Genomic DNA, 25,167 nt, shown 5'->3' with positions numbered 1-25,167 from the left:
TTAAATTTCCTATCCAATAATCTGAAAAAACACTACAAAATTTGGTACAGTCAGGTAGAAAAGCAGTGTCAAATTTTTAACTGTCAGAAACACAGTTTGAAAGGACAGTCAGGGAGCAAATCGCCTGTAAAACCCACTTGTAGGCAGAAAATCACTGTTTTAAGCACATTTTTGGAATCCTCATTGAATTTTCTATCCAGTTATCTGAAAAAATACTGCAACATTTGGTACAGTCAGGTAGAAAAGCAGTGTCAAAATTTTAACTGCCAGAAACACAGTTTGAAATGACAGTCAGGGACAAAATCGCTTGTAAAACTGACTTGGAGAGAGAAAAGGACTGTTTTAAGCTCATTTTTGGAATCCTCATTAAATTTCCTATCCAATAATATTTAAAAAAACTCCAAAATTTGGTACAGTAAGAAAGAAAAGCAGTGTCAAAATTTGAACTGCCAGAAGCACAGTTTGAAAGGACAGTCAGGGAGAAAATCGCCTGTAAAACCCACTTGTAAGCAGAAAATCACTGTTTTAAGCGCATTTTTGGAATCCTCATTAAACTTTCTATCCAGTAATCTGAAAAAAAACGCTACAAAATTTGGTACAGTCAAGTAGAAAAGCAGTGTCAAAATTTGAACTTCCAGAAACACAGTTTGAAAGGACAGTCAGGGACAAAATCGCCTGTAAAACCAACTTTTAAGCAGAAAATCACTGTTTTAAGCACACTTTTGGAATCCTCATTAAATTTTATATAAAATAATCTGAAGAAAAACTACAAAATTTGGTACAGTCAGGTAGAAAAGCAGTGTCAAATTTTTAACTCTCAGAAAAACAATTTGAAAGGCGACAGTCCGGGAGAAAATCGCCTGTAAAACCCACTTGTAGGCAGAAAATCACTGTTTTAAGCACATTTTTGGAATTCTCATAAAATTTTCTATCCAGTAATCTGAAAAAAACACTACAAAATTATATAGAATATCGGTGTCAAAATTTGAACAGCCAGAAACACAGTTTGTAAGGACAGTCAAAGACAAAATCGCCTGTAAAACCCACTTGGAGAGAGAAAATTACTGGTTTAAGCTCAGTTTTGGAATCCTCATTCAATTTCCTATCAAATAATATGAAAAAACACTACGAAATTTGGTACAGTCACGGAGAAAAGCGGTGTCAAAATTTGAACTACCAGAAACACAGTTTGTAAGGACAGTCAAAGACAAAATCGCCTGTAAAACCCACTTGGAAAGAGAAAATGACTGTTTTAAGCTTATTTTTGGAATCCTCATTAAATTTCCTATCTACTGACGTAGTGAACATTACAAAATCAGGTAAAAGTCTTGGAGAAAAGTGGTGTCAAAGTATCAACTGCTAGAAACACAGTTTGTAGTGACAGACAGGGACAAAATCGTTTGAAAAACCCACTTGGAGAGAGAAAATGACTGTTTTAAGCTTATTTTTGGAATCCTCATTAAATTTCTTATCCAATAACCTGAAAAAACTATACAAAATAGGGTACAGTCAGGGAGAAAAACGGTGTCAAAATTTGAATTTTGAGAAACACAATACTCGTAATTTACAGGTAATTTATCGGTCAAGTAAATTGACAAAGTAACTGGACTGGTAAACTACTACCCATCACTACTTTTTTTCCACCCTCACAAATTATCACAAGTTAATCACAATTTGAGGAAAAATCAAAAATGAAAAGTCACTTTGAGCGACATCGGGTATATCAGTAGGCCACCTGTGCGTCGTGTGCCGTTATCATGACGCCCCGACGCAATATTGCGTCATCAATCCGGCCTACCAGATATCGAGAGACGCGAACTTTTGTTCGCTTAAATATCGGCGTTGGCGCGAAACGAAACTCATTCGAAAACGCGAAACGAACGAGAAACAAACGAGATTTTTTTACCAAAAAAAACTGCAGAAAAAACCCCGTTTACACATTACGAAAAGAGCGTCGCGACGCCCATCATTCATTTAGTTTGCCAGTGCCAGTTTTAAAGTGAACTTTTTGATTCCAAAATGAATCAAGCCGTGTCCAATACAGTTTTGTTTTTGCTGATCATTTTGAGTGTGCAAAATTATGTGGTCGCCAGACCAAACTTAAATTCGAGGTAAGTTTTATTTATACAATTTTTATATAAAAAATTAAATTTAATGAAAAATTGACAGAACAAACAACAACGCACCCTTATAATTTTTTTGTTGAATATCGTTTCTCAAATTACCTTTAAAAGACAACAAATTAATGATTCAATGTGGCACAAAAGTAAACTTTGTGCGAACAAACTCTATCAGGTATTTTTAGCTATACCTCAATAATTATCCCCAATTTTCATGTGGAAATATTTCATAATGTGTGTTAATTTCCTGCTTTTCTTTTCATTTAAGCCCAAGGCTGGTGCACATTTGAAATTTTACATTAACATTATTAAAAAGTGCGTGTAAATTGAGTGGTTAGAGAAAATGTATAAATTATTCAGGACTGGGAAGTTTTTAATAAAGTAAACCAACCGGCACCGCCAGCTGTATTCATTGTTAAGCTAACAATCTGTTATGATTTATTAACAAACTTGTTAATTAGTTTATTGGTCGAGAAATGATTTTAAGTAAATTGCTAGCCAATTGGAGGATTTTTCTAATAAATTTTGGGATTAAATCATTTTGAAAACTAAACCAAATTAAACTTTTCTGCTTTGGGGTGTCATAGAGAAGCTATTCTAGTTTGTCAGTTTCCTAAATAAATCTTATAAGCTAGCGCATACAGGGTGCTTTGTATAAAATGGATACATATTTATGAAATTTTCTGCGAGAATCTAGGAAAACTTAGTTTTTACCAAATGAGTTTCAAAGAAACAGTTTTGGCCAAAAATCACACAAAACTATGATTTTTGATGCTTATGGCTATTTTTTCCAATTATTTAACACCCTACCAAAGTAGATTTGAAATTATTATGTGATAACACAGTCATACACAAGTTATTCATAGAAAAATACTGAAGTAATGTCAATTTTAGGATAGTTTGCTGGAAAAAGTTCTAAAAAACCTAATTTGTTCATAAAATCTGGATTTTCTTCGAAAAGTAGAAAACTTTACCTTTTTATTAATAACCCTGTATACATAGGCTGGGAGATATTTTTTAAACTGACAAACTAGAATATCTTATAAAGAATGATTTTTCATATCATCAGATTTTTCATTTTTTTCTTGTTTTGTTTTCAAAATTATATTATATGTTTAGCTAACAAATTTGGGCGATTCGTTTCAATTGGCCAGCAGTTTAATTAAAAGTTTTGCAAAATTTTCAGTTTGACTGAAAGTTGTCCCGATTATTTTGAATGCAAAGAGGGAAAGAAATTTTTGAACATTAAATTTAATAATTAAATGATGAATGATGATATTCAGTGACTTCTGACTGTTGTGTCACATCTCTTATCTCATTTCATTAGACAAAGATCAAATAAGAAAATGTGTTTTATTACATGATAGTACCAGTTATTGTCAGTTTGACGGTTAAAGGCTTCCAGGACAATTTTGAATTTTTCTTAAAAAATGAGAATCTTCTAAAAAGTTCCATAATCCTCTACAAGTAAAACCAATAACTGTTTTTCATTGCCAGAGGCTTCTAGAACCATTTTGAAAGTTCCCTAGACTTCTAAATGTTACTGAGAACCTTCTAAAAAGTGCCAAAATTCTTTACTAGTACTTTAAACCTTCCCATAACTGTTTAAAATTGCCAGAGGCTTCTAGAACTATTTTGAAAGTTCCATAGACCTCTAAATGTTACTGAGAATCTTATAAAAAGTGCCAGAATGCCCTACAAGTGTCTTAAACCTTCCCATAACTGTTTTAAATTTGCCAGAGGCTTCTAGAATCATTTTGAAAGTTCCATATATCTCTAAGCGTTACTGAGAACCTTCTAAAAAGTGCCAGAATCCTCTACAAGTGCCTTCAACCTTCCCATAACTGTTTAAAATTTGCCAGAGGCCTCTAGAACTATTTTGAAAGTTTCATAGATCCCTAAATTTTACTGAGAACCTTCAAAAAATTCCAAAATCCTCTACAAGTGCATTAAACCTTCCCATAACTTGTTGAGAATCAGTTGTTTGATTTTAGTTGACTATCTGACTTGGATGTTAAGTTTATCGAGTATTGATACGTTAGTTCTGCGGTCTGTCCAGGAAATCCTCAGTAGTCTTCTCCAGACCCACATCTCAAACGCATCTTGGCGATGTCTGTGGATTTTAAGGTCCAGGATTCTGCTGCGTATAGCGCAATTGGAAAAACGAGGGTGTTTACTAATTTGTATTTTGTTGTGGTTGTTATATGCCGATCTTTCCAAATTTTGTTGAGTTTTGGCAAGAGCTATCCTTCTTCTGATTTCTTGACTTAATCCGCCATTTCTGCTGATGTGGGCACCTTGATATGTTATTTCCTCCACGTTCTCGACATCTTCAATATTAGGCATTTCTTCCATGCTGTGCGTGTGATCTATTAACATAAGTTTCGTTTTCTAACGGTTCAGTTGTAGACCGAACTCCAAGCTCACTCTCTCTACTCGCTCAATAAGACTCCACATTTCCTGCTCATCTTTGGCGATACGTGTGGTGTCATCAGCGTAGCGGAGATTATCTCTACATAATCCTCTACAAGTGCCTTAAACCATCTGTTTTAAATTGCCAGAAGATTCAAGAACCATTTTGAAAGTTCCATAGACCTCTAAATGTTCCTGAAAACCTTCTAAAAAGTGCCGGTGTCCTTTACACGTGTTCTAAGCCTTATAAGAATTGTTTAATTGTTGATATACAGGGTTGACATACAGTTTGACCTTAAAAACTAGTTTTTCGTTTAAAAAGACGAATTTCAGTAATATACCAAGTTTGCAAATGTCAATTGAAATGCTGAATTAATTTTCGGTAGATTGAAAGAGTAACTTTCTACCAACATTTTAAAATTATTTTTAAGTATTTTTGGAATAGTCTCAGAAAGACTCAGTTTAAAATGACATTTGTAAAATCGCTAAATTAGGAACTTAGAGAGTATAAATTAACTAAATAGTATCCATGCAAGATTAAAAAAATTGTCTAATTCTTTAATTTAAAAAAAAAAAGAAAAATGTTGGTGAAAACTGTATATCTTGTGTACATTATGTCATTATGCACTTTAGATTCTTGAAAATATTTTGTATTACATACCTTACGCAGTTTAGCAGTATTTTTTAAAATACTCCAATTTCAAGTCCACTTTTGCTATGTAGAGAGCAATTCAAAATTTGTTTTGCTCTCTACTAGCAGAAGTGGCCTTAGAAGAAGTTAGAAAAGTGCAAACCAATCATATTTTCAAACAAATCTAACTTTTCTAAGAATTTCCTGGAATCTTCATTAAATTTCGTATCCAATAACCTAAAAAACACTACAAAATTTGGTACAGTCACGGAAAAAAGCGGTGTCAAAATTTGAACTGCCACAGAAACACAGTTTGTAAGTCAGGGAGAAAATCGCCTGTAAAACCCACTTGTAGGCAGAAAATCACTGTTTTAAGCACATTTTTGGAACTCTCATTAAATTTCCTATCCAACAACCTAAAAAAACACTACAAAATTTGGTACAGTCACAGAGAAAAGCGGTGTCAAAATTTGAACTGCCAGAAGCACAGTTTGAAAGGACAGTCAAGGAGAAAATCGCCTGTAAAACCCACTTGGAGAAAGAAAACGACTGTTTTAAGCTCATTTTTGGAATTCTTATTAAAATTTCCTATCCAATAACCTGGAAAAACACTACAAAATTTGGTACAGTCACGGAGAAAAGCGGTGTCAAAATTTGAACTGCCACAGAAACACAGTTTGTAAGGACAGTCAAAGACAAAATCGCCTGTAAAACCCACTTGAAGAGAGAAAATTACTGTTTTAAGCTCATTTTTGGAATCCTCATTAAATTTCCTATCCAATAATATGAAAAAACACTACTAAATTTGGTACAGTCATGGAGAAAAGCGGTGTCAAAATTTGAACTGCCAGAAACACAGTTTGTAAGGACAGTCAGGGAGAAAATCGCCTGTGAAACCCACTTGTAGGCACAAACTCACTGTTTTAAGCACATTTTTGAAATTCTCATTAAATTTCCTATCCAATAATATGAAAAAACACTACGAAATTTGGTACAGTAACGGAGAAAAGCGGTGACAAAATTTGAACTGCCAGAAACACAGTTTGTAAGGACAGTCAAAGACAAAATCGCCTGTAAAACCCTCTTGGAAAGAGAAAATCACTGTTTTAAGCACATTTTTGGAATTCTCATTAAATTTCCTATCCAACAACCTGAAAAAACACTACAAAATTTGGTACAGTCACGGAGAAAAGCGGTGTCAAAATTTGAACTGCCAGAAGCACAGTTTGAAAGGACAGTCAAGGAGAAAATCGCCTGTAAAACCCACTTGGAGAAAGAAAACGACTGTTTTAAGCTCATCTTTGGAATTCTCATTAAAATTTCCTATCCAATAACCTGGAAAAACACTACAAAATTTGGTACAGTCACGGAGAAAAGCGGTGTCAAAATTTGAACTGCCACAGAAACACAGTTTGTAAGGACAGTCAAAGACAAAATCGCCTGTAAAACCCACTTGAAGAGAGAAAATTACTGTTTTAAGCTCATTTTTGGAATCCTCCTTAAATTTCCTATCCAATAATATGAAAAAACACTACGAAATTTGGTACAGTCATGGAGAAAAGCGGTTTCAAAATTTGAACTGCCAGAAACACAGTTTGTAAGGACAGTCAAAGACAAAATCGCCTGTAAAACCCTCTTGGAAAGAGAAAATGACTGTTTTAAGCTCATTTTTGGAATCCCCATTAGATTTCCTATCAAATAATATGAAAAAACACTACGAAATTTGGTACAGTCACGGAGAAAAGCGGGGTCAAAATTTGAACTACCAGAAACACAGTTTGTAAGGACAGTCAGAGAGAAAATCGCCTGTCAATCCCATTTGGAGAGAGAAAATGACTGTTTTAAGCTCATTTTTGGAATCCTCATTAAATTTCCTATCCAATAATATGAAAAAACACTACGAAGCTTGGTACAGTCATTTAGATAAACGGTGTCAAAACTTGAACTGCTAGAAACATAGTTTGGAAAGACAGTCAGGTAGAAAATCGCCTGTAAAACACACTTGTAGGTACAAATTCACTGTTTTAAGCACATTTTTGGAATTCTCATTAGATTTCCTATCAAATAATATGAAAAAACACTACGAAATTTGGTGCAGTCACGGAGAAAATTGGTGTCAAAATTTGAACTGCCAGAAACACAGTTTGTAAGGACAGTCAAAGACAAAATCGCTGGTAAAACCCACTTGGAGAGAGAAAATTACTGTTTTAAGCTCATTTTTGGAATCCCCATTAGATTTCCTATCAAATAATATGAAAAAACACTACGAAATTTGGTACAGTCACGGAGAATATTGGTGTCAAAACTTGAACAGCCAGAAACACAGTTTGTAAGGACAGTCAAAGACAAAATCGCCTGTAAAACCCACTTGGAGAGAGAAAATTACTGTTTTAAGCTCATTTTTGGAATCCCCATTAGATTTCCTATCAAATAATATGAAAAAACACTACGAAATTTGGTACAGTCACGGAGAATATCGGTGTCAAAATTTGAACAGCCAGAAACACAGTTTGTAAGGACAGTCAAAGACAAAATCGACTGTAAAACTCACTTGGAGAGAGAAAATGACTGTTTTAAGCTCATTTTTGGAATCCCCATTAGATTTCCTATCAAATAATATGAAAAAACACTACGAAATTTGGTACAGTCACGGAGAAAAGCGGGGTCAAAATTTGAACTACCAGAAACACAGTTTGTAAGGACAGTCAAGGAGAAAATCGCCTGTCAATCCCATTTGGAGAGAGAAAATTACTGTTTTAAGCTCATTTTTGGAATCCTCATTAAATTTCCTATCCAATAGCATTTTTTTTCAAATTTAAATTTCTTAACTACTTCTTTATATTAGACAGTGCGAACCAATCATATTTCCAAACATAAATCTAACTTTTCAAAAAATTTCACTTCCTCGCTAACAAACTATTCTTGAAAGTGAGAGCAGCATTTCCATCACCTGTTGCGAAAAGCTATACCGAAACTAACAAACAACTATCAATATTGCTTAAACGAATAGAGTACACAAATTTAATTATTTTGATCAATCATATTCAGATTATGACATAATTTGCATTTGTTCAGTAGAAATAAAAAAAGTAGAAAATCTGCTTCAAAAAAGTATGGACAACCAATCTCCTAGTCAATTACCATCCTGATGAAAATTCCTTTTAATGAGTGACGGAGATAAATTGAAAACCACGTCGTTGGAAACGAAACGGGATACTTTAAAAGCATTGTAAAATGTCTTCACAACTTTTGCCACTTTGGTCTAATAATAATTGTTGGGGTGGCTTTGCGAACGTACCAAACCACCTTATTATACGAACTAAAAATATGAAATATACCAGTGACACGTGTTTGAGAAAATAAATTAGCAAACTCGGGCTTTTCTCAGGCAGTAAAAGTTTTAATCTCTAAAGCATCCCTAACACACATGCAAGAGATTGAAACTTTATTACGTCATAAAAATAGAAGGGAAATTTATTGTTCCTAACCAATCTGGATTGTCATAGGCTTCGCCCACCCTTAAAGTCTTGGAATTAACCTTATTTAGCTAGAGATCTGGATTAATTATTTAATGTAGCTGTAACCAAAATTAAGGCAACATTAATCTTAAAACTACGAGCACTCGCAAAGCTGTGTAAACGAATTTACTATGCAATGATTAATTTTCTTAAATACACTAATAAATCTTCGGGTTGTGTTAATGCTTCAATTACTTCTAATATACAGTTTTTTGCACTAGTGTAGTAAGGAATACGAAATAATTGGCTAATGTTTTGAACAAATGCAAGTAACTAGTGAAACTAGTTAAACGTAATTACATACTCAGGTGGAAAGTGTTCGATTTCTCGAAGTGGAGGTGAACTTTATCTCGGTGTCAACATTTGAACTGTCAGAAGCACAGTTTGAAAGGACAGTCAGGGACAAAAACGCTTGTAAAACGGACTTGGAAAGAGAAAATGACTGTTTTAAGCACATTTTTGGAATCGTCATTAAATTTCCTATCCAACCACCTGAAAAAACACTTCAAAATTTGGTACAGTCAGGGAAAAAAGCGGTGTCAAAATTTGAACTGCCAGAAACACAGTTTGAAAGAACAGTCAGGGAGAAAATCGCCTGTAAAACCAACTGGTAAGCAGAAAATAACTGTTTTAAGCACATTTTTGGAATTCCCATGAAATTTCCCATCCAATAATCTGAAAAAACACTACAAAATTTGGTACAGTCAGGTAGAAAAGCAGTGTCAAAATTGTAACTGCCAGAAACACAGTTTGAAATGACAGTCAGGGACAAAAACGCTTGTAAAACTGACTTGGAGAAGGAAAATGACTGTTTTAAGCACATTTTTGGAATCCTCATTAAATTTCCTATCCAACAACCTGAAAAAACAATAAAAAATTTGGTACAGTCAGGGATAAAAGCGGTGTCAAAATTTGAACTGCCAGAAACAGGTTTGAAAGGACAGTCACGGAGAAAATCGCCTGTAAAACCCACTTGTAGGCAGAAAATCACTGTTTTAAGCACATTTTTGGAATTCCCATTAAATTTCCTATCCAATAATCTGAAAAAACACTACAAAATTTGGTACAGTCAGGTAGAAAAGCGGTGTCAAAATTGTAACTGCCAGAAACACAGTTTGAAATGACAGTCAGGGACAAAAACGCTTGTAAAACTGACTTGGAAAGAGAAAATGACTGTTTTAAGCACATTTTTGGAATTTCCATTAAATTGCCTATCCAACAACCTGAAAAAACACTACAAAATTTAATACAGTCAAGTAGAAAGGCAGTGTCAAAATTTGAACTTCCAGAAACACAGTTTGAAAGTACAGTCAGGGACAAAATCGCCTGTAAAACCCACTTGTAGGCAGAAAATCCCTGTTTTAAGCACATTTTTGGAATCCTCATTAAATTTCCTATCCAATAACCTTTTAAAACACTAAAAAATGTGGTACAGTCACGGAGAATAGCGGTGTCAACATTTGAACTGCCTTAAACACAGTAAGAAATCACAGTCAGGGGACAAAATCCACTGTAAAACCCACTTGGAGAGAGAAAATTACTATTTTAAGCACATTTTTGGAATCCTTATTAAATTTCCTATCCAACAACCTGAAAAAACACTACAAAATTTGGTACGGTCAGGTAGAAAAGCAGTGTCAAAATTTTAACTGCCAGAAACACAGTTGGAAATGACAGACAGGGACAAAAACGCTTGTAAAACTGACTTGGAAAGAGAAAATGACTGTTTTAAGCACATTTTTGGAATCCTCATTAAATTTCCTATCCAACAACCTGAAAAAACACTACAAAATTTAGTACAGTCAGGGATAAAAGCGGTGTCAAAATTTGAACTGCCAGGAAACACAGTTTGAAAGGACAGTCAGGGAGAAAATCGCCTGTAAAACCCACTTGTAGGCAGAAAATCACTGTTTTAAGCACATTTTTGGAATTCCCATTAAATTTCCTATCCAACAACCTGAAAAAACACTACAAAATTTGGTACAGTCAAGTAAAAAGCAGTGTCAAAATTTGAACTGCCATAAACACAGTACGAAATGACAGTCAGGGACAAAATCGCCTGTAAAACCCACTTGGAGAGAGAAAATTACTGTTCTAAGCACATTTTTGAAATCGTCAATAAATTTCCTATCCAATAACCTTAAAAAACACTAAAAAATTTGGTACAGTCAGGGAGAAGAGCGGTGTCATGGATAAGTTAGAAATACAAATTTTAATAACACTGTTAAATTAGAAAATTGTTTATCAAACTGAAGAAGCATAGTAAATAAAAAGGTTGAAAGATACGAAAACTCGGTTAAAAACAAAAAACCGTAAAATACGTCCCTGTGTTTAGTACAAAAGTCAACGATTTTTTTAAGCAAATTTACATAATTTGCCCCCCTCGAACGTTGGCCAGACTGTACAAACAAATTTGAGATACGCTGGGACACCCAAGGTGTCAATTCGTACTGATAACAGAGCAACAATTTGAATGATTGTTATTCACACACTTGATCAATGATTTCGCAGGTTTTTCAACCTCGGATCAAGGCTTCATTCAATGTCAACGCTATACACTACTACAGGGCGATTGCGTAAATATCCAGCGCTATTAAAACCCAATAAATTTGATTGCCATCTCGTCAGAGAGGAAATACGGCTTCGTTTCCAGTTTACGAATCCATAAAACTGTTGACTCTTGTGATTTATTACGGGAGATGACCGGGAAAAGTTTTGACACTATCTTGATGTGGATGTGGGACACTTTGTCTTCCTTAATTTGATTAGCGTCGATTGTCGAGGCTTTTCAATTTGCTAATTCACATTTACGATCTTTTAGTAGTTGAAGAATATGAAGAAATGCCAAAATACCATCTGTCCTTTCATTCCTGTAGAATATGTTTATAAAAGAGTTTTTCTGAATAAACATTTCAAATTTACATTCATATTTTTTTTTAAATAGTTTTTAAGGAATTTTTCGTAGATTCTTTAGAGAAAAACATAATAATGATTTTGGTATAATAGAATTTTTTCCAACATTTTACCTAATCTACACCACTGTAAAACTTCCAGGGATGAGTTTAGCAGTTCTTTACGAACATTTTTGATTTCTTTCAAATTTTTCGAAACTTTCACCGTTTTCGAGTTATTACGAAAAACTAGTGTAATGCAACACATTTTCAAAGCAGTTGTGATTTGAAATTTGAACACCCTGCAACTCGGTTATTTTTGGGAGTTTAGGGAGTTTGAACCACTCAAACTAACCGTCTTAAGCTCCTCTTTTCAGCGGTATTAAGCAAAAAATGTATCTGCAAAATTTCGTGCAGGGTGACCGAAAACAGTCAATCATGATACTTTTTATACACACCCTGTATACTGCAAGCAAAAACGGTCCTGCAAATTTACGGTACTGAGTTAAGGAGGTGATGGGAAATATTTTTGGCCTCTTGCAATTTTTTTGTAACTTTTACTGCTTTCGAGTTATTTTTATGAAAACTGGTTGGTGCAACAAATTTACAAATCATGAAAGGACAGTCAGGGACAAAATCGCCTGTAAAACCCACTTGTAGGCAGAAAATCACGGTTTTAAGCACATTTTTGGAATTCCCATTAAATTTTCTATCCAATAATCTGAAAAAACACTACAAAATTTGGTACAGTCAGGTAGAAAAGCGGTGTCAAAATTTGAACTGCCAGAAACACAATTTGAAAGGACAGTCAGGGAGAAAATTGCCTGTAAAACCCACTGGTAGGCAGAAAATCACTGTTTTAAGTACATTTTTGGAATTCTCATTAAATTTTCTATCCAATAATCTGAAAAAATACTGCAAAATTCGGTACAGTCAGGTAGAAAAGCAGTGTTAAAATTTTAACTGTCCGAAACACAGTTTGAAAGGACAGTCAGGGACAAAAACGCTTGTAAAACTGACTTGGAGAGAGAAAATGACTGTTTTAAGCACGTTTTTGGAATCCTCATTAAATTTCCTATCCAACAACCTGAAAAAACCGTACAAAATTTGGTACAGTCAGGGATAAAAGCGGTGTCAAAGTTTGAATTGCCAGAAACACATTTTGAAAGGACACTCAGTGACAAATTCGCCTGTAAAACCCACTTTGAGTGACCGAATCATGTTTTTAAGCACATTTTTAGAATCCTTATTAAATTTCCTATCCAATCACCTAAAAAAAACATTACAAACTGTTTGGCTTTGTTAAAGAGCTGTAAGAAATTGTTTAAAATGCAGCCTCTGAGATTTTTCTAATTTTCCAGGAAACGGAGAAAGATAATTTTATTTGGAAACCGGGAATAAGTTTGACATAAAATTCTCTAAAACTTTTTCTATTTAACTGACTCTGTAGCTCTTACCGTTACCGAGATCCCAATACATGTAGAACTAATTTGGGACACGCTGTAAACATGTAAACATGTTTACTATATTTTTAAACTTTTACCTTCGTTTGTTCTTATCTTAACTAAGATATCAATATGTATTGAGTAAGAATATACATTTTAAATTGTGACATACAAAAATAAAACATTTTTGGGTTTTTCTAACTTTTCTAACTTTACTTAATTTTTAAGAAATTTTCTTAAAAAATCTATAATAATTATTTAACGTTTACGGCAGTTGTCACGTGATAATAATACACCATTTCCTTAGTATCTACGTGTCAACTGTCAAATTAGAACTGTTTCAGATTGTGTTTTTGAGGATGCGCCAATTTTGATGTCTGTGACCGCAATCACGTGATACTGGTACACTATTTAATTAGACAGTCATGTGACAACTGTCAAAATAATGGCCGAGAAACTAAAAACCGCGACTTGTCTCGAATACTTTAAGAAAACAGTTCTGTACTGTGATTTTTAGAACTTTAGTTCCAAATTAGGCAAAGTTTGTTAGTTTTGACGTTTTTGGCAGTTGTCACGTGATATTAGAACACTATTTACCTAGACAGTGACCTAATAAGTGTCAAATTATGGATCAAAAAGTTACAAAACACATTTTCTTTCAAACAGTATACAAAAGTGTAGTTAACATTGATTTTTGCAGCTTCACGTTTTGGTTGAGCAAACTTTAAAATCTGTGACAGCAGTTACGTGATACTGGTACACTATTTAATTAGACAGTCACGTGACAACTGTTAAAATAATGGCCGAGAAACTAGAAACCACGACTAGTCTCGAATACTTTAAGAAATCTGTTCTGTACTGTAATTTTTAGAACTTCATGCCCAAATTGGGCAAAGTTTGTTAGTTTTGACGTTTCTGGCAGTTGTCACGTGATATTGGAACACTATTTACCTAGACAGTGTCCTAATAACTGTCAAATTATGGATCAAAAACCTATAAAACATGTCCTGTCGCAAACAGTTTACAAAAGTGTACTGAACTTTTATTTTTGCAGCTTCACACGTTTTGGTTGAGCAAACTTTAACATCTGTGACAGCAGTAACGTGATACTGGTACACGATTTAATTGGACAGTCACGTGACAACTCTCAAAATAATGGCCGAGAAACTTAAAAACCACGACTTGTCTCGAATACTTCAAGAAAACTGTTCTGTACTGTGACTTTTAGAACTTCATTTCCAAATTAGGCAAAGTTTGTTAGTTTTGACGTTTCTGGCAGTTGTCACGTGATATTACAACACTATTTACCTAGACAGTGTCCTAATAACTGTCAAATTATGGATCAAGAAGCTATAAAACACGTCTTGTTGCAAACAGTATACAAAAGTGTACTGAACTTTGATTTTTGCAGCTTCACGTTTTGGTTGAGCAAACTTTAACATCTGTGACAGCAGTTACGTGATACTGGTACACTATTTAATTAGACAGTCACGTGACAACTGTCAAAATAATGGCCGAGAAACTAAAAACCACGACTTGTCTCGAATACTTTAAGAAATCTGTTCTGTACTGTAATTTTTAGAACTTCATGTCCAAATTAGGCAAAGTTTGTTAGTTTTGACGTTTTTGGCAGTTGTCACGTGATATTAGAACACTATTTACCTAGACAGTGACCTAATAACTGTCAAATTATGGATCAAGAAGCACGTCTTGTTTCAAACAGTATACAAAAGGGTACTCAACTTTGATTTTTGCAGCTTCACGTTTTGGTTGGGCAAACTTTAACATCTATGACTGAAATCACGTGATACTGGTACACTATTTAATTAGACAGTCACGTGACAACTGTCAAAATGATAACCGAGAAGCTTGTCTCGAATTTCAAGAAAACGGTTCTATTACTGTGATTTTTAGAGCTTTATGCCTAAACTGGGCAAAGTTTGTCTGTCTTTAGCTCGTCACGTGACAGCTGTCAAACCGCTTGTCAGGTCCCTATAAAAACACGTTTTGACAGTTTGACGTTTGTGACAACTGTCAAAATAACAGTCATGGAGTCAACAATCTTGTAATCTCTCGAATACTGTAAGAAAAGCCCACACTGGCCAATTTTCGACTGTTTTGATGTTTATAGCAGTTGTTACCTGTCAGTCAACACCCATTTACTTAGACAGTCACGTGGCAACTGTCAATTGGGTGTTTCCAAAAGACGTTGGCGGTTCAAATGGACGTCTCAAAACGTAGCTTATTTTAAGTAGAAAATGTTGAAAAAAAGTTTCGGAGATATTATTTGCAGCAAAACAATATTTTTGTCAATTTCAACACCCTGTTTCTCTAAAACGCACTATTTTAGAGGATAAGTCAATGGAAACTTTTTTCAGAATTTTGGACGAACTACCCCATATCCTGAAGTTTTGAGCATATACATATTATGAAACACCCTGTATATATACCTAATTTTTTTTATTTATTTTCTTCTCTCACTTTCTAAACTGTCTTTTCAACTTATGACATTGCATTTCCTTCGTTCTCACTTTATCAAAATTTCAGTCAGAATGGTGTAAATAAATACGTTCTGTTTATTGATATAATTGCGTGTAATAGCTTCACAAAATGTCTAGTTCTCCATTTTTCATAACTTAATCAAGTGAATTAAAATGGGATTTTAAGCTATACTTGGCAACAGTAGTGAAAACTTCATTAAAGGTATTCTTACTCTTAAGAGTAGAAATCACTCTTTTGATACAGTAGAACTTTCCAGTAATTCAGTTATTAATGTGAGTGACAGTTTTGGCTTGCTTTTAGTAAACCTTTTATTTTAGATCATTTAGGAGTTGTAATTAAGTTACATTTCAGAGTCTACTACTAAAATATGCACTTTTTTATACAAATTATAACTAAATTACTAAAATAGAAACCCTCCCATCTTCTGGTTAATAATTGAACGGTGTAGGTTGTCGAAATCCACGCAAACACAGAAAACTACCTGAAAACTTTTTTAGTTTAAGTGGTAAACTTCAAACTTACTTAATAAACTTTCTTATTCGCACGACAGATTAAAAAGTTACTTAAGGCAAAATGGTAGAGTTCTACACACTAATCAAGTCCTTCGCATGCCATCAAGTTCTCAAAGTTGTACGAAATTCAATTTGCTTTGGGAGACCTAAACTAAAATTTTTCAATTAAGATGCAGAGAAAACTGTGAATTTTTAACGAGAAGGAAATTTAATCTTCTATTTGATCCAAAGAAATATTTATTTGCAGGGTGAAGCGAATGTCAGACACCCACATAGCGGACTATGACGCCAGGATAGGTCTGCAGAAAGTGAAGGGACTAGCCATCACATTGCCAGTGACAGGTGGAGTAATCAGAGATCTGCAAATCATGTAAGTTTCAACTGTTTTTTCTCTAGTTGATGGGTAAATTACCAGTAAATTACAAATACTGTGTTTCTGGTAGTTCAAACCTTGACACTTTTCTCCCTGACTGTACCAAATTTTGTTTTTTTTTGGTGATTGGATAGGAAATTTAATAAGGATTCTAAAAATGTGCTTAAAACATGATTCGATTACTCAAAGTTAGTTTTACAGGCGATTTTGTCACTGACTGTCATTCCATGATTTGTAAATTTGTTGCACCAAACAGTTTTTCATAAATAACTCAAAAACAGTGAAAGTTACAAAAAAATTGCGAGAGACCAAAAATGTTTCTAATCCACTGCTTAACCCAACACCGTAAATTTGCAGAACCGTTTTTGCTTGCAGTATACAGGGTGTGCATAAAAAGTATGATGATTGACTGTTTTTGGTCACCCTGAACGCAATTTTTCAGATACAATGTTTTACTCAAAAACACTGTAAAGAGGAGCTCAAGACGGTTAATTTGAGTGGTTTAAACTCCCTGAACTCCCAAAAATAACCGACTTACAGAGTGTTCAAATCATAACTTCAACTGATTTCAAAATTTGTTGCATTAAACTAATTTTTCCTAATAACTCGAAAACGGTAAAAGTGACAAAAAAATTATATGGAATCAAAAATGTTTCTAATTAATTCCTTAACCCAACACCGCAAATTTGCAGGAACTTTTTTGTTTGGAGTATACAGAGTGTGTATGAAAATTACGCTGATTGACTGTTTTTGGTCACCCTGTACGCAATTTTTAAGATAGAATTTTTTGCTTAATGACACTGGAAAGAGGAGTTCAATACGGTTAATTTGAGTGGTTCAACCTCCATGAACTCCCAAAAACAAACGAATTACAGGGTGTTCAAATCACAAATTCAACTCATTTCAAAATTTGTTTTATTAAACTAGTTTTTCCTAATAACTCGAAAACGGTGAAAGTGACAAAAAAATTACATGGAATCAAAAATGTTTCTAATCAACTCCTTAACCCAACATCGCAAATTTGCGGGACCGTTTTTGCTTGGAGTATACAGAGTGTGTATGAAAATTATGCTGATTGACTGTTTTTGGTCACCCTGTACGCAATTTTTAAGATAGAATTTTTTGCTTAATGACACTGGAAAGAGGAGTTCAATACGGTTAATTTGAGTGGTTCAACCTCCATGAACTCCCAAAAACAAACGAATTACAGGGTGTTCAAATCACAAATTCAACTCATTTCAAAATTTGTTTTATTAAACTAGTTTTTCCTAATAACTCGAAAACGGTGAAAGTGACAAAAAAATTACATGGAATCAAAAATGTTTCTAATCAACTCCTTAACCCAACATCGCAAATTTGCGGGACCGTTTTTGCTTGGAGTATACAGAGTGTGTATGAAAAGTATGCTGATTGACTGTTTTTGGTCACCCTGTACGCAATTTTTAACATAGAATTTTTTGCTTAATGACACTGAAAAGAGGAGCTCAAGACAGTTAATTTGAGTGATTCAACCTGCCTGAACTCCCAAAAACAACCGAGTTACAGGGTGTCCAAATCACAACTTCAACTGATTTCAAAATTTGTTGCATTTAACTGGTTTTCCCAATAACTCGAAAACGGTAAAAGTTACAAAACAATCACATGGAACCAAAAATGTTCCTAATCAACTCCTTAAACTTATACCGCAAACTTGCAGGACCGTTTTTGCTTGGAGTATACAGGGTGTGTATAAAAATTATGCTGATTGAGGGTTTTTGGTCACCCTGTACGCAATTTTTAAGATAGAATTTTTTGCTTAATGACACTGGAAAGAGGAGCTCAAGACGGTTAATTTGAGTGGTTCAAACTCCCTAAACTACCAAAAATAACCGAGTTACAGAGTGTTCAAATCACAACTTCAACTGATTTGAAAATTTGTTGCCTTACACTAGTTTTCGTAAATAACTCGAAAACAGTGAAAGTTTCGAAAAATTTGAAGGAGTTCAAAAATGTTCGTAAAGAACTGCCAAACTCATCCCTGGAAGTTTCAGAGTGTGTCTGTGCGGCTACTATACCGGGGGTGCATGAAAAGTGTAGTGATTCAGATTTATGACTTTTCAAATTCAGACAGAAAAATGATATCTTTCAAGCAAATTTTCCTGTAACACTGAATTTCCTAAACCTTAGTGCCATAGATTACGTTACTAGGTTAGGTTAGGTAGGTAATTACCATCTTATTAGGTATGTGAGTAATCAGAGATCAGTAAGTCATGTAGGAATCAACTATTTTTCTTCTAGTTTATAGGTCAAAGAAATAAGAAAACCTTTAGTGTCATAGATTACTAGAGGAGGTTAGTAGGTCTAGGCGCCTGCAGTACGTAAACAACAGCCCATAACCAAGTTTATCTCAATTCAGGATAAAAAAATTGTACGTTATTAGTGATTAGGATTGCAATTGCAAGAGATTTGTTAATATTTAAAGAGTCAAAACATATTTAAATCAGACGTGCGAAAACATGTAAAAGTGCAACCAAAAAAAATTTAATAAATATTATTGTAATTACACAATTTAAAATTAAGATAATAAATATCTGAATTTGAGTGGTGAAGATTTCTTCACTAGAAAACACAAACATTGAATTGATAATAAATTAGGGTTTTAAGGAAAAAATCATTCCTGAAATTTACGATATTTAAACTCCAAATAATGGTTGATTATCAATAATTATCAATTTAAAAATTAACTAGACATTTTGTTAAGCTATTACATGCAATTACAATAAACAGAAAGTAACTTTACACCATTCTGACAGTAATTTTGATAAAGCTTTATGACAACCCAGGAAATGCAATGTCATAAGTCGAAAAGAAACAGAAAATGTGAGAAGAAAATAAATTAAAAAGAAAAAATTATATATACAGAGTGTTTCATAATATGTATTTGCTCAATACTTTAGGATATGGGGTAGTTTGTCCAAAATTATGAAAAAAGTTTCTATTGACTTATCCTCTAAAATAGTGCGTTTTAGAGAAACAGGGTGTTGAAATTGACAAAAATTGTGTTTTTTGCAAATATCTCCGATACTTTCTGCTCATAATAAGCTATGTTACACAAGGTACTTTATAAGTTTATAATCATAATTTTGACAGTTTAAGGCATTGTCCTACTCAAGATGTCCTTTTGACAGTTGTGACGTTGTGTCCTATTGAAGATGTGACTTGACAGCTGTCGGATACGCTGCAACTGTCAAAATCCGGTAGATAAGGCTGTAAAAAGATGTTGTATAACCGCTTTACCCTTGGTTAGATATGATTAACAATACAAAGTTTGTTTATAGATCTGTACTGAAGATTTTTGACAGCTGTGACGTATTTTCATATTCAAGATGTCATTTGACATTTGTCACATACGCTGCAACTGTCAAAAATCCGGTTCATAGAGCTGTAAAATTTTGTATAAACGTTCTGGGGATGGTTAGATACGTTATACAACACAAGATACTTTATAGGTCTATAATAAAGATTTTGACAGTTGTGACGTTGTGTCCTATTGAAGATGTGATTTGACAGCTGTCGGATACGCTGCAACTGTCAAAATCCGGTAGATAGAGCTGTAAAAAGATGTTGTATAACCGTTTTACGCTTGGTTAGATATGATTAACAATGCAAAGTTGGTTTATAGATCTATACTGAAGATTTTTGATCTGTGACGTATTTTCATATTCAAGATGTCATTTGACAGTTGTCACATACGCTGCAACTGTCAAATCACATCTGGAAAACCAGCGTGTATAAACGTTTTGCGTTTGATAATTTATGATACCCACAACACAAGGTACTGTATAAGCTTATAATAAATATTTTGACAGTTTAAGGCATTGCCTTACTCAAGATTGTCTTTGACAGCTGTCACATACAGTGAAACTGTCAAAAATCCGGTTCATAGAGCTGTAAAAAGATGTATAAACGTTCTGGGGATGGTTAGATACGTTATACAACCCAAGGTACTTTAGAGGTCTATAATAACGATTTTGACAGTTGTGACGTTGTGTCCTATTGAAGATGTGATTTGACAGCTGTCGGATACGCTGCAACTGTCAAAATCCGGTAGATTGAGCTGTAAACAGATGTTGTATAACCGGTTTACGCTTGGTTAGATATGATTAACAATACAAAGTTTGTTTATAGATCTATACTGAAGATTTTTGACAGCTGTGACGTATTTTCATATTCAAAGTGTCATTTTACAGTTGTCACATACGCTGAAACTGTCAAATCATATCTGGAAAACGAGCGTGTATAAACGTTTTGCGTTTGATTATTTATGATACACAACACAAGGTACTGTATAAGCTTATAATAAATATTTTGACATTTTAAGGCATTGCCTTACTCAAGATTGTCTTTGACAGCTGTCACATCCAGTGAAACTGTCAAAAGTTCGGTTCATAAGGCTGTAAAAAGTTGTGTAAACGTTCTGGGGATGGTTAGATACATTATACAACACAAGGTACTTTATAGGTCCAGAAATAAAGATTTTGACAGTTATGACGTTGGGTCCTATTGAATTTGTGATTTGACAGCTGTCGGATACGCTGCAACTGTCAAAATCCGGTAGATGGAGCTGTAAAAAGATGTTGTATAACCATTTTACGCTTGGTTAGATATGATTAACAATGCAAAGTTGGTTTATAGATCTATACTGAAGATTTTTGATCTGTGACGTATTTTCATATTCAAGATGTCATTTGATAGTTGTCACATACGCTGCAACTGTCAAATCACATCTGGAAAACCAGCGTGTATAAATGTTTTGCGTTTGATTATTTATGATACCCACAACACAAGGTACTGTATAAGCTTATAATAAATATTTTGACAGTTTAAGGCATTGCCTTACTCAAGATTGTCTTTGACAGCTGTCACATACAGTGCAACTGTCAAAAATCCGGTTCATAGAGCTGTAAAATGTATAAACGTTCTGTGGATGGTTAGATACATTATACAACACAAGGTACTTTAGAGGTCTATAATAAAGATTTTGACAGTTGTGACGTTATGTCCTATTGAAGTTGTGATTTGACAGCGCTGTCGGGTATGCTGCAACTGTCAAAATCCGATAGATGGAGCTGTAAAAAGATGTTTTATAAATGTTATTTTGGCAGTTGTAACGTATTGTCTTGTCTAAGACGTAATTTGATAGATGTTTAAGATGTTAATAAGATATACTTTGTAAGTGTATAATGCAGATTTTAACAGTTGTGGTGTATCGTTTTATTAAGGACGTAATTTGACAACTGTCACGTACAATGCAACTGTCAAAAATTCGGTTCATAGAGCTGTCAAAGATGTATAATCGTTTTGGGGATGGTTAGATACGTTATACAACGCAAGGTACTTTATAGGTCTATAATTACAATTTTGACAGTTGTGACGTTGTGTCCTAATGAAGTGGTGATTTGACAGCTGTCGGACAATGCAACTGTCAAAAATCCGGTTCATAGAACTGTAAAGCACGCTTGTATAAATGTTTTACTGTCGGCCAGATAAGATACACAACACAAGGCACTTTATAGGTCTATGAGAGTTTTGATACTTCTGTCACATATGCTGCAACTATCAGAATCAAGTTTAGGGTGATTTTCTTAACTTAAAAATGATCACGTGTCATTATTGTTGACAGCTGACATTTTCCTTAGCTGCTATGCGATCAAACTGAATTATTTCCGATAAACTTCCATAAGTTTGTAAAAAAATCCTTAAAACTAGGGGACATTGTTCATATCGTCCTCGTCCAATGGGCCTGTCCCACAATTTTTTTTTATTTCATAACTACAAAGACGGATTGAAAATATTATACCCGTATTTTTTTGTTTTCAAAAATATTAAGTCTAAATAGAAAAAAAAATGATGATAAAAACTACATTAATCTCATGTTTAAAACGCCCGCCGCCGGTGACGTACTACACTATCAACCAATCAGCGACAAGAAGTGAAACAGATGGCGTTCAACAGCCAATAAAATCGCCCAGAATTACGTACGTCACATGCGCGCCAAAACAGATCTTTTAAATTTAATGGACAAATTCAAACTAATGTAGGAACATTTACGACCATAATTTTTTTCTTCAAGAATATGAAAAATTAGTTTTTTGATCCTATTCTTTCGATTCCAGTCATTAAAACAAAAATTTATGATATGTGGGATAGGCCCATTGAAAAACATTTGTTCTCGTGCGCTATGGACCTCATATCCACCATTCTTGTACTGTCTTGACAGTCTGTTGCATGACCATTCATTACTTATAATAATATTGATATTACGTAACAGAAATTATTAAGATAAATCCACTGATACGCTTTATATTAATAGAAAGATAGTTTACACTTGTTCTATAGATTATATACAGATAAGTAAACCAAAGACATCTTGAAGCATCAAATATTACAATTATTAGACTCTTAGTTTGATAAACTCAAGAATAAACAAATAAATAAAAACGAGATTAGTGGTGATTTGAGCGAAATTGATGAAAGCAGGGCATAACCTCTTATTATCACAAATTAAGCAGCACACACACGATTATCTTCATCGCGAGCCATATTATAAAGCACCATACACTTCTATTTTTAATGCGACAACATCAGTTTCGACATTTCAAGTTATTACGCTTTTGGTGTGAGATTTGCGTACTTATATTTTGATTGTACGTTACTTTTCCACTTGCCTGGATCTGTTTGTTCGTCCCTTGGCTAGATAAATTGCTTGCGTCAACTTAGGACAGTAAAAATAAACATTTTTTTTTTGTTGCAGAGGTCGCAAGCGTCGTTCTGAGTCCCGATTGCTAGAAACCCTGTTCAACCGTTCCGAAGAAGATCAGGGTGATCCAGGCCAAAATCAATACGATGAAGACGATTTGACAGAGTTGCTGTACGATTACTCGAAATAAACCACCCTTAAACGACCAAACAGCTTATCTTTGTGGCCATGAATACTTAAAGAAGTTAATTTTCCACACATTTCCAGATTTTTCTTCTTTGAATCCAATTAAGTAATAATCAAATGTTTATTCAATATTTTCGGTTAATTTGTAATTCATTTAGTTCAGTCAGGGATGCTCTTGGAATAAATGGAGAGCACTCCTGCCTTAACCAATTTGTCAGTATTATTAATTATACCTAAATAAGTAAAAAAATTTCTAGTCCAATTTAGTTTTTAAGTAATTTATTTTTGTGTGACTGGAAGAGAACTTAGAAAGGAAGACTGATTCCGGGTCAGTCTGTTACTTATTATGTTTAATTAGGTGCGATTGTTCAGTATCAGTTTTAGTCAAAACAACCGGATAAATCATGAATGAAATTATACCGTAAAAGGAGAAGAATATACGAAAATGTTTAATTTTTTCGTGATAATCACTAAAGTCATTAAATAAATAAGGCGTGCAATAAAACACTTTTGAACCTTATTCCTTTGACCGTCATGTTTAAAGTGTGTGGATGTGTACGTGCAGTTACAGATTGTTGTACTTAGAAAACTACTGTACATTTTTGTATAATATGTTGAGACTATTTTTTACATTACTAATTTATTTGTTTTAATTTATTTTTTATATGAATAAAAACTGCTCCACGTTTATAATGCTGGTTTTTATATCCTAAATGTAATATATTTTACGTCAGAACAAAAAAATATATAAACAAGTCCACGATATAAGGAATTTTTTAGTGTTTTTCAAGTTGTTGGATAGGAAATTTAATGAGGATTTCAAAAATGTGCTTAAAATACTCATTTTCTCACTACAAGTGGGTTTTACAGGCGATTTTATCCCTAACTGTCCTTTGAAACTGTGTTTCTAGCAGTTCAAACTTTGATACCGTTTTTCTCCCTGACTGTATCAAATTTTTTGATGTTTTTTTTAGGTTATTGGATAGAAAAATTAATGAGGATTTCAAAAATGTGCTTAAAATAGTAATTTTCTCACCACAAGTGGGTTTTACAGGCGATTTTGTCGCTGACTATCTTTCAAATCGTGCTTCTGTCAGTTCAAATTTTGATACCGCTTTCCTCCTTGACTGTCCCAAATTTTGTAGTGTTTTTTCAAGTTATTGGATAGGAAATTTAATGAGGATTTCAAAAATGTGCTTAAAATAGTCATTTTCTCACTCCAAGTGGGTTTGACAGGCGATTTTGTCCCTAACTGTCCTTTCAAACTGTGTTCATAACAGTTCAAACTTTGATACTGCTTTCTTCCTTGACAGTACTCAATTTTTTAGTGCTTTTTTATGTTATTGGATAGAAAAATTAATGAGGATTCCAAAAATGTGCTTAAAATAGTAATTTTCTCACCACAAGTGGGTTTTACAGCCGAATTTCTCGCTGACTATCTTTCAAACGGTGTTTCTGCCAGTTCAAACTTTGATACCGCTCTCCTCCCTGACTGTACCAAATTTTTTACTGTTTTTTCAAGTTATTGGATAGGAAATTTAATGAGGATTTCAAAAATGTGCTTAAAATAGTCATTTTCTCACTCCAGGTGGGTTTCACAGGCGATTTTGTCCCTAACTGTCCTTTCAAAGTGTGTTTCCAGCAGTTCAAACTTTGATACCGCTTTCCTCCCTGACTGTACCAAATTTTGTAGTGTTTTTTCAAGTTATTGGATAGGAAATTTAATGAGGATTTCAAAAATGTGCTTAAAATAGTCATTTTCTCACTCCAAGTGGGTTTGACAGGCGATTTTGTCCCTGACTGTCCTTTCAAACTGTGTTTCTAGCAGTTCAAACTTT

The 25,167-nt window shown here is 33.9% G+C and overlaps 1 protein-coding gene across 1 annotated transcript; it reads left to right on the top strand.

The window, feature by feature from the left end:
• Window positions 1–1,853: 1,853 nt before the first annotated feature.
• On the top strand, window positions 1,854–24,022 carry LOC145726641 (uncharacterized). Its single transcript, XM_081975827.1, has 3 exons — window positions 1,854–2,111; window positions 16,279–16,401; window positions 23,198–24,022. The coding sequence occupies exons 1-3, from the start codon at window positions 2,020–2,022 to the stop codon at window positions 23,331–23,333; spliced, it is 351 nt and encodes a 116-aa protein (XP_081831953.1). The 5' UTR covers window positions 1,854–2,019; the 3' UTR covers window positions 23,334–24,022.
• Window positions 24,023–25,167: the final 1,145 nt, after the last annotated feature.

This window comes from Ips typographus, linkage group LG3 (genome assembly GCF_016097725.1).
Source record: "Ips typographus isolate SLU linkage group LG3, UJ_Ityp_2.0, whole genome shotgun sequence".
Lineage (NCBI taxonomy): Eukaryota > Metazoa > Arthropoda > Insecta > Coleoptera > Curculionidae > Ips > Ips typographus.
The sequence above is the reverse complement of the archived record's forward strand: the minus strand, read 5'-3'. Positions and strand labels throughout refer to the sequence as shown.

What these genes read in the sequence shown, in the direction of transcription:
- LOC145726641 (XM_081975827.1), top strand. Translation starts at nt 2,020, where the DNA reads ATGAATCAAGCCGTGTCCAATACAGTTTTGTTTTTGCTGATCATTTTG. An exon ending in AGACCAAACTTAAATTCGAG is followed by an intron (nt 2,112 to 16,278) that starts GTAAGTTTTATT and finishes ATTTATTTGCAG; the next exon opens with GGTGAAGCGAATGTCAGACA. An exon ending in ATCAGAGATCTGCAAATCAT is followed by an intron (nt 16,402 to 23,197) that starts GTAAGTTTCAAC and finishes TTTTTGTTGCAG; the next exon opens with AGGTCGCAAGCGTCGTTCTG.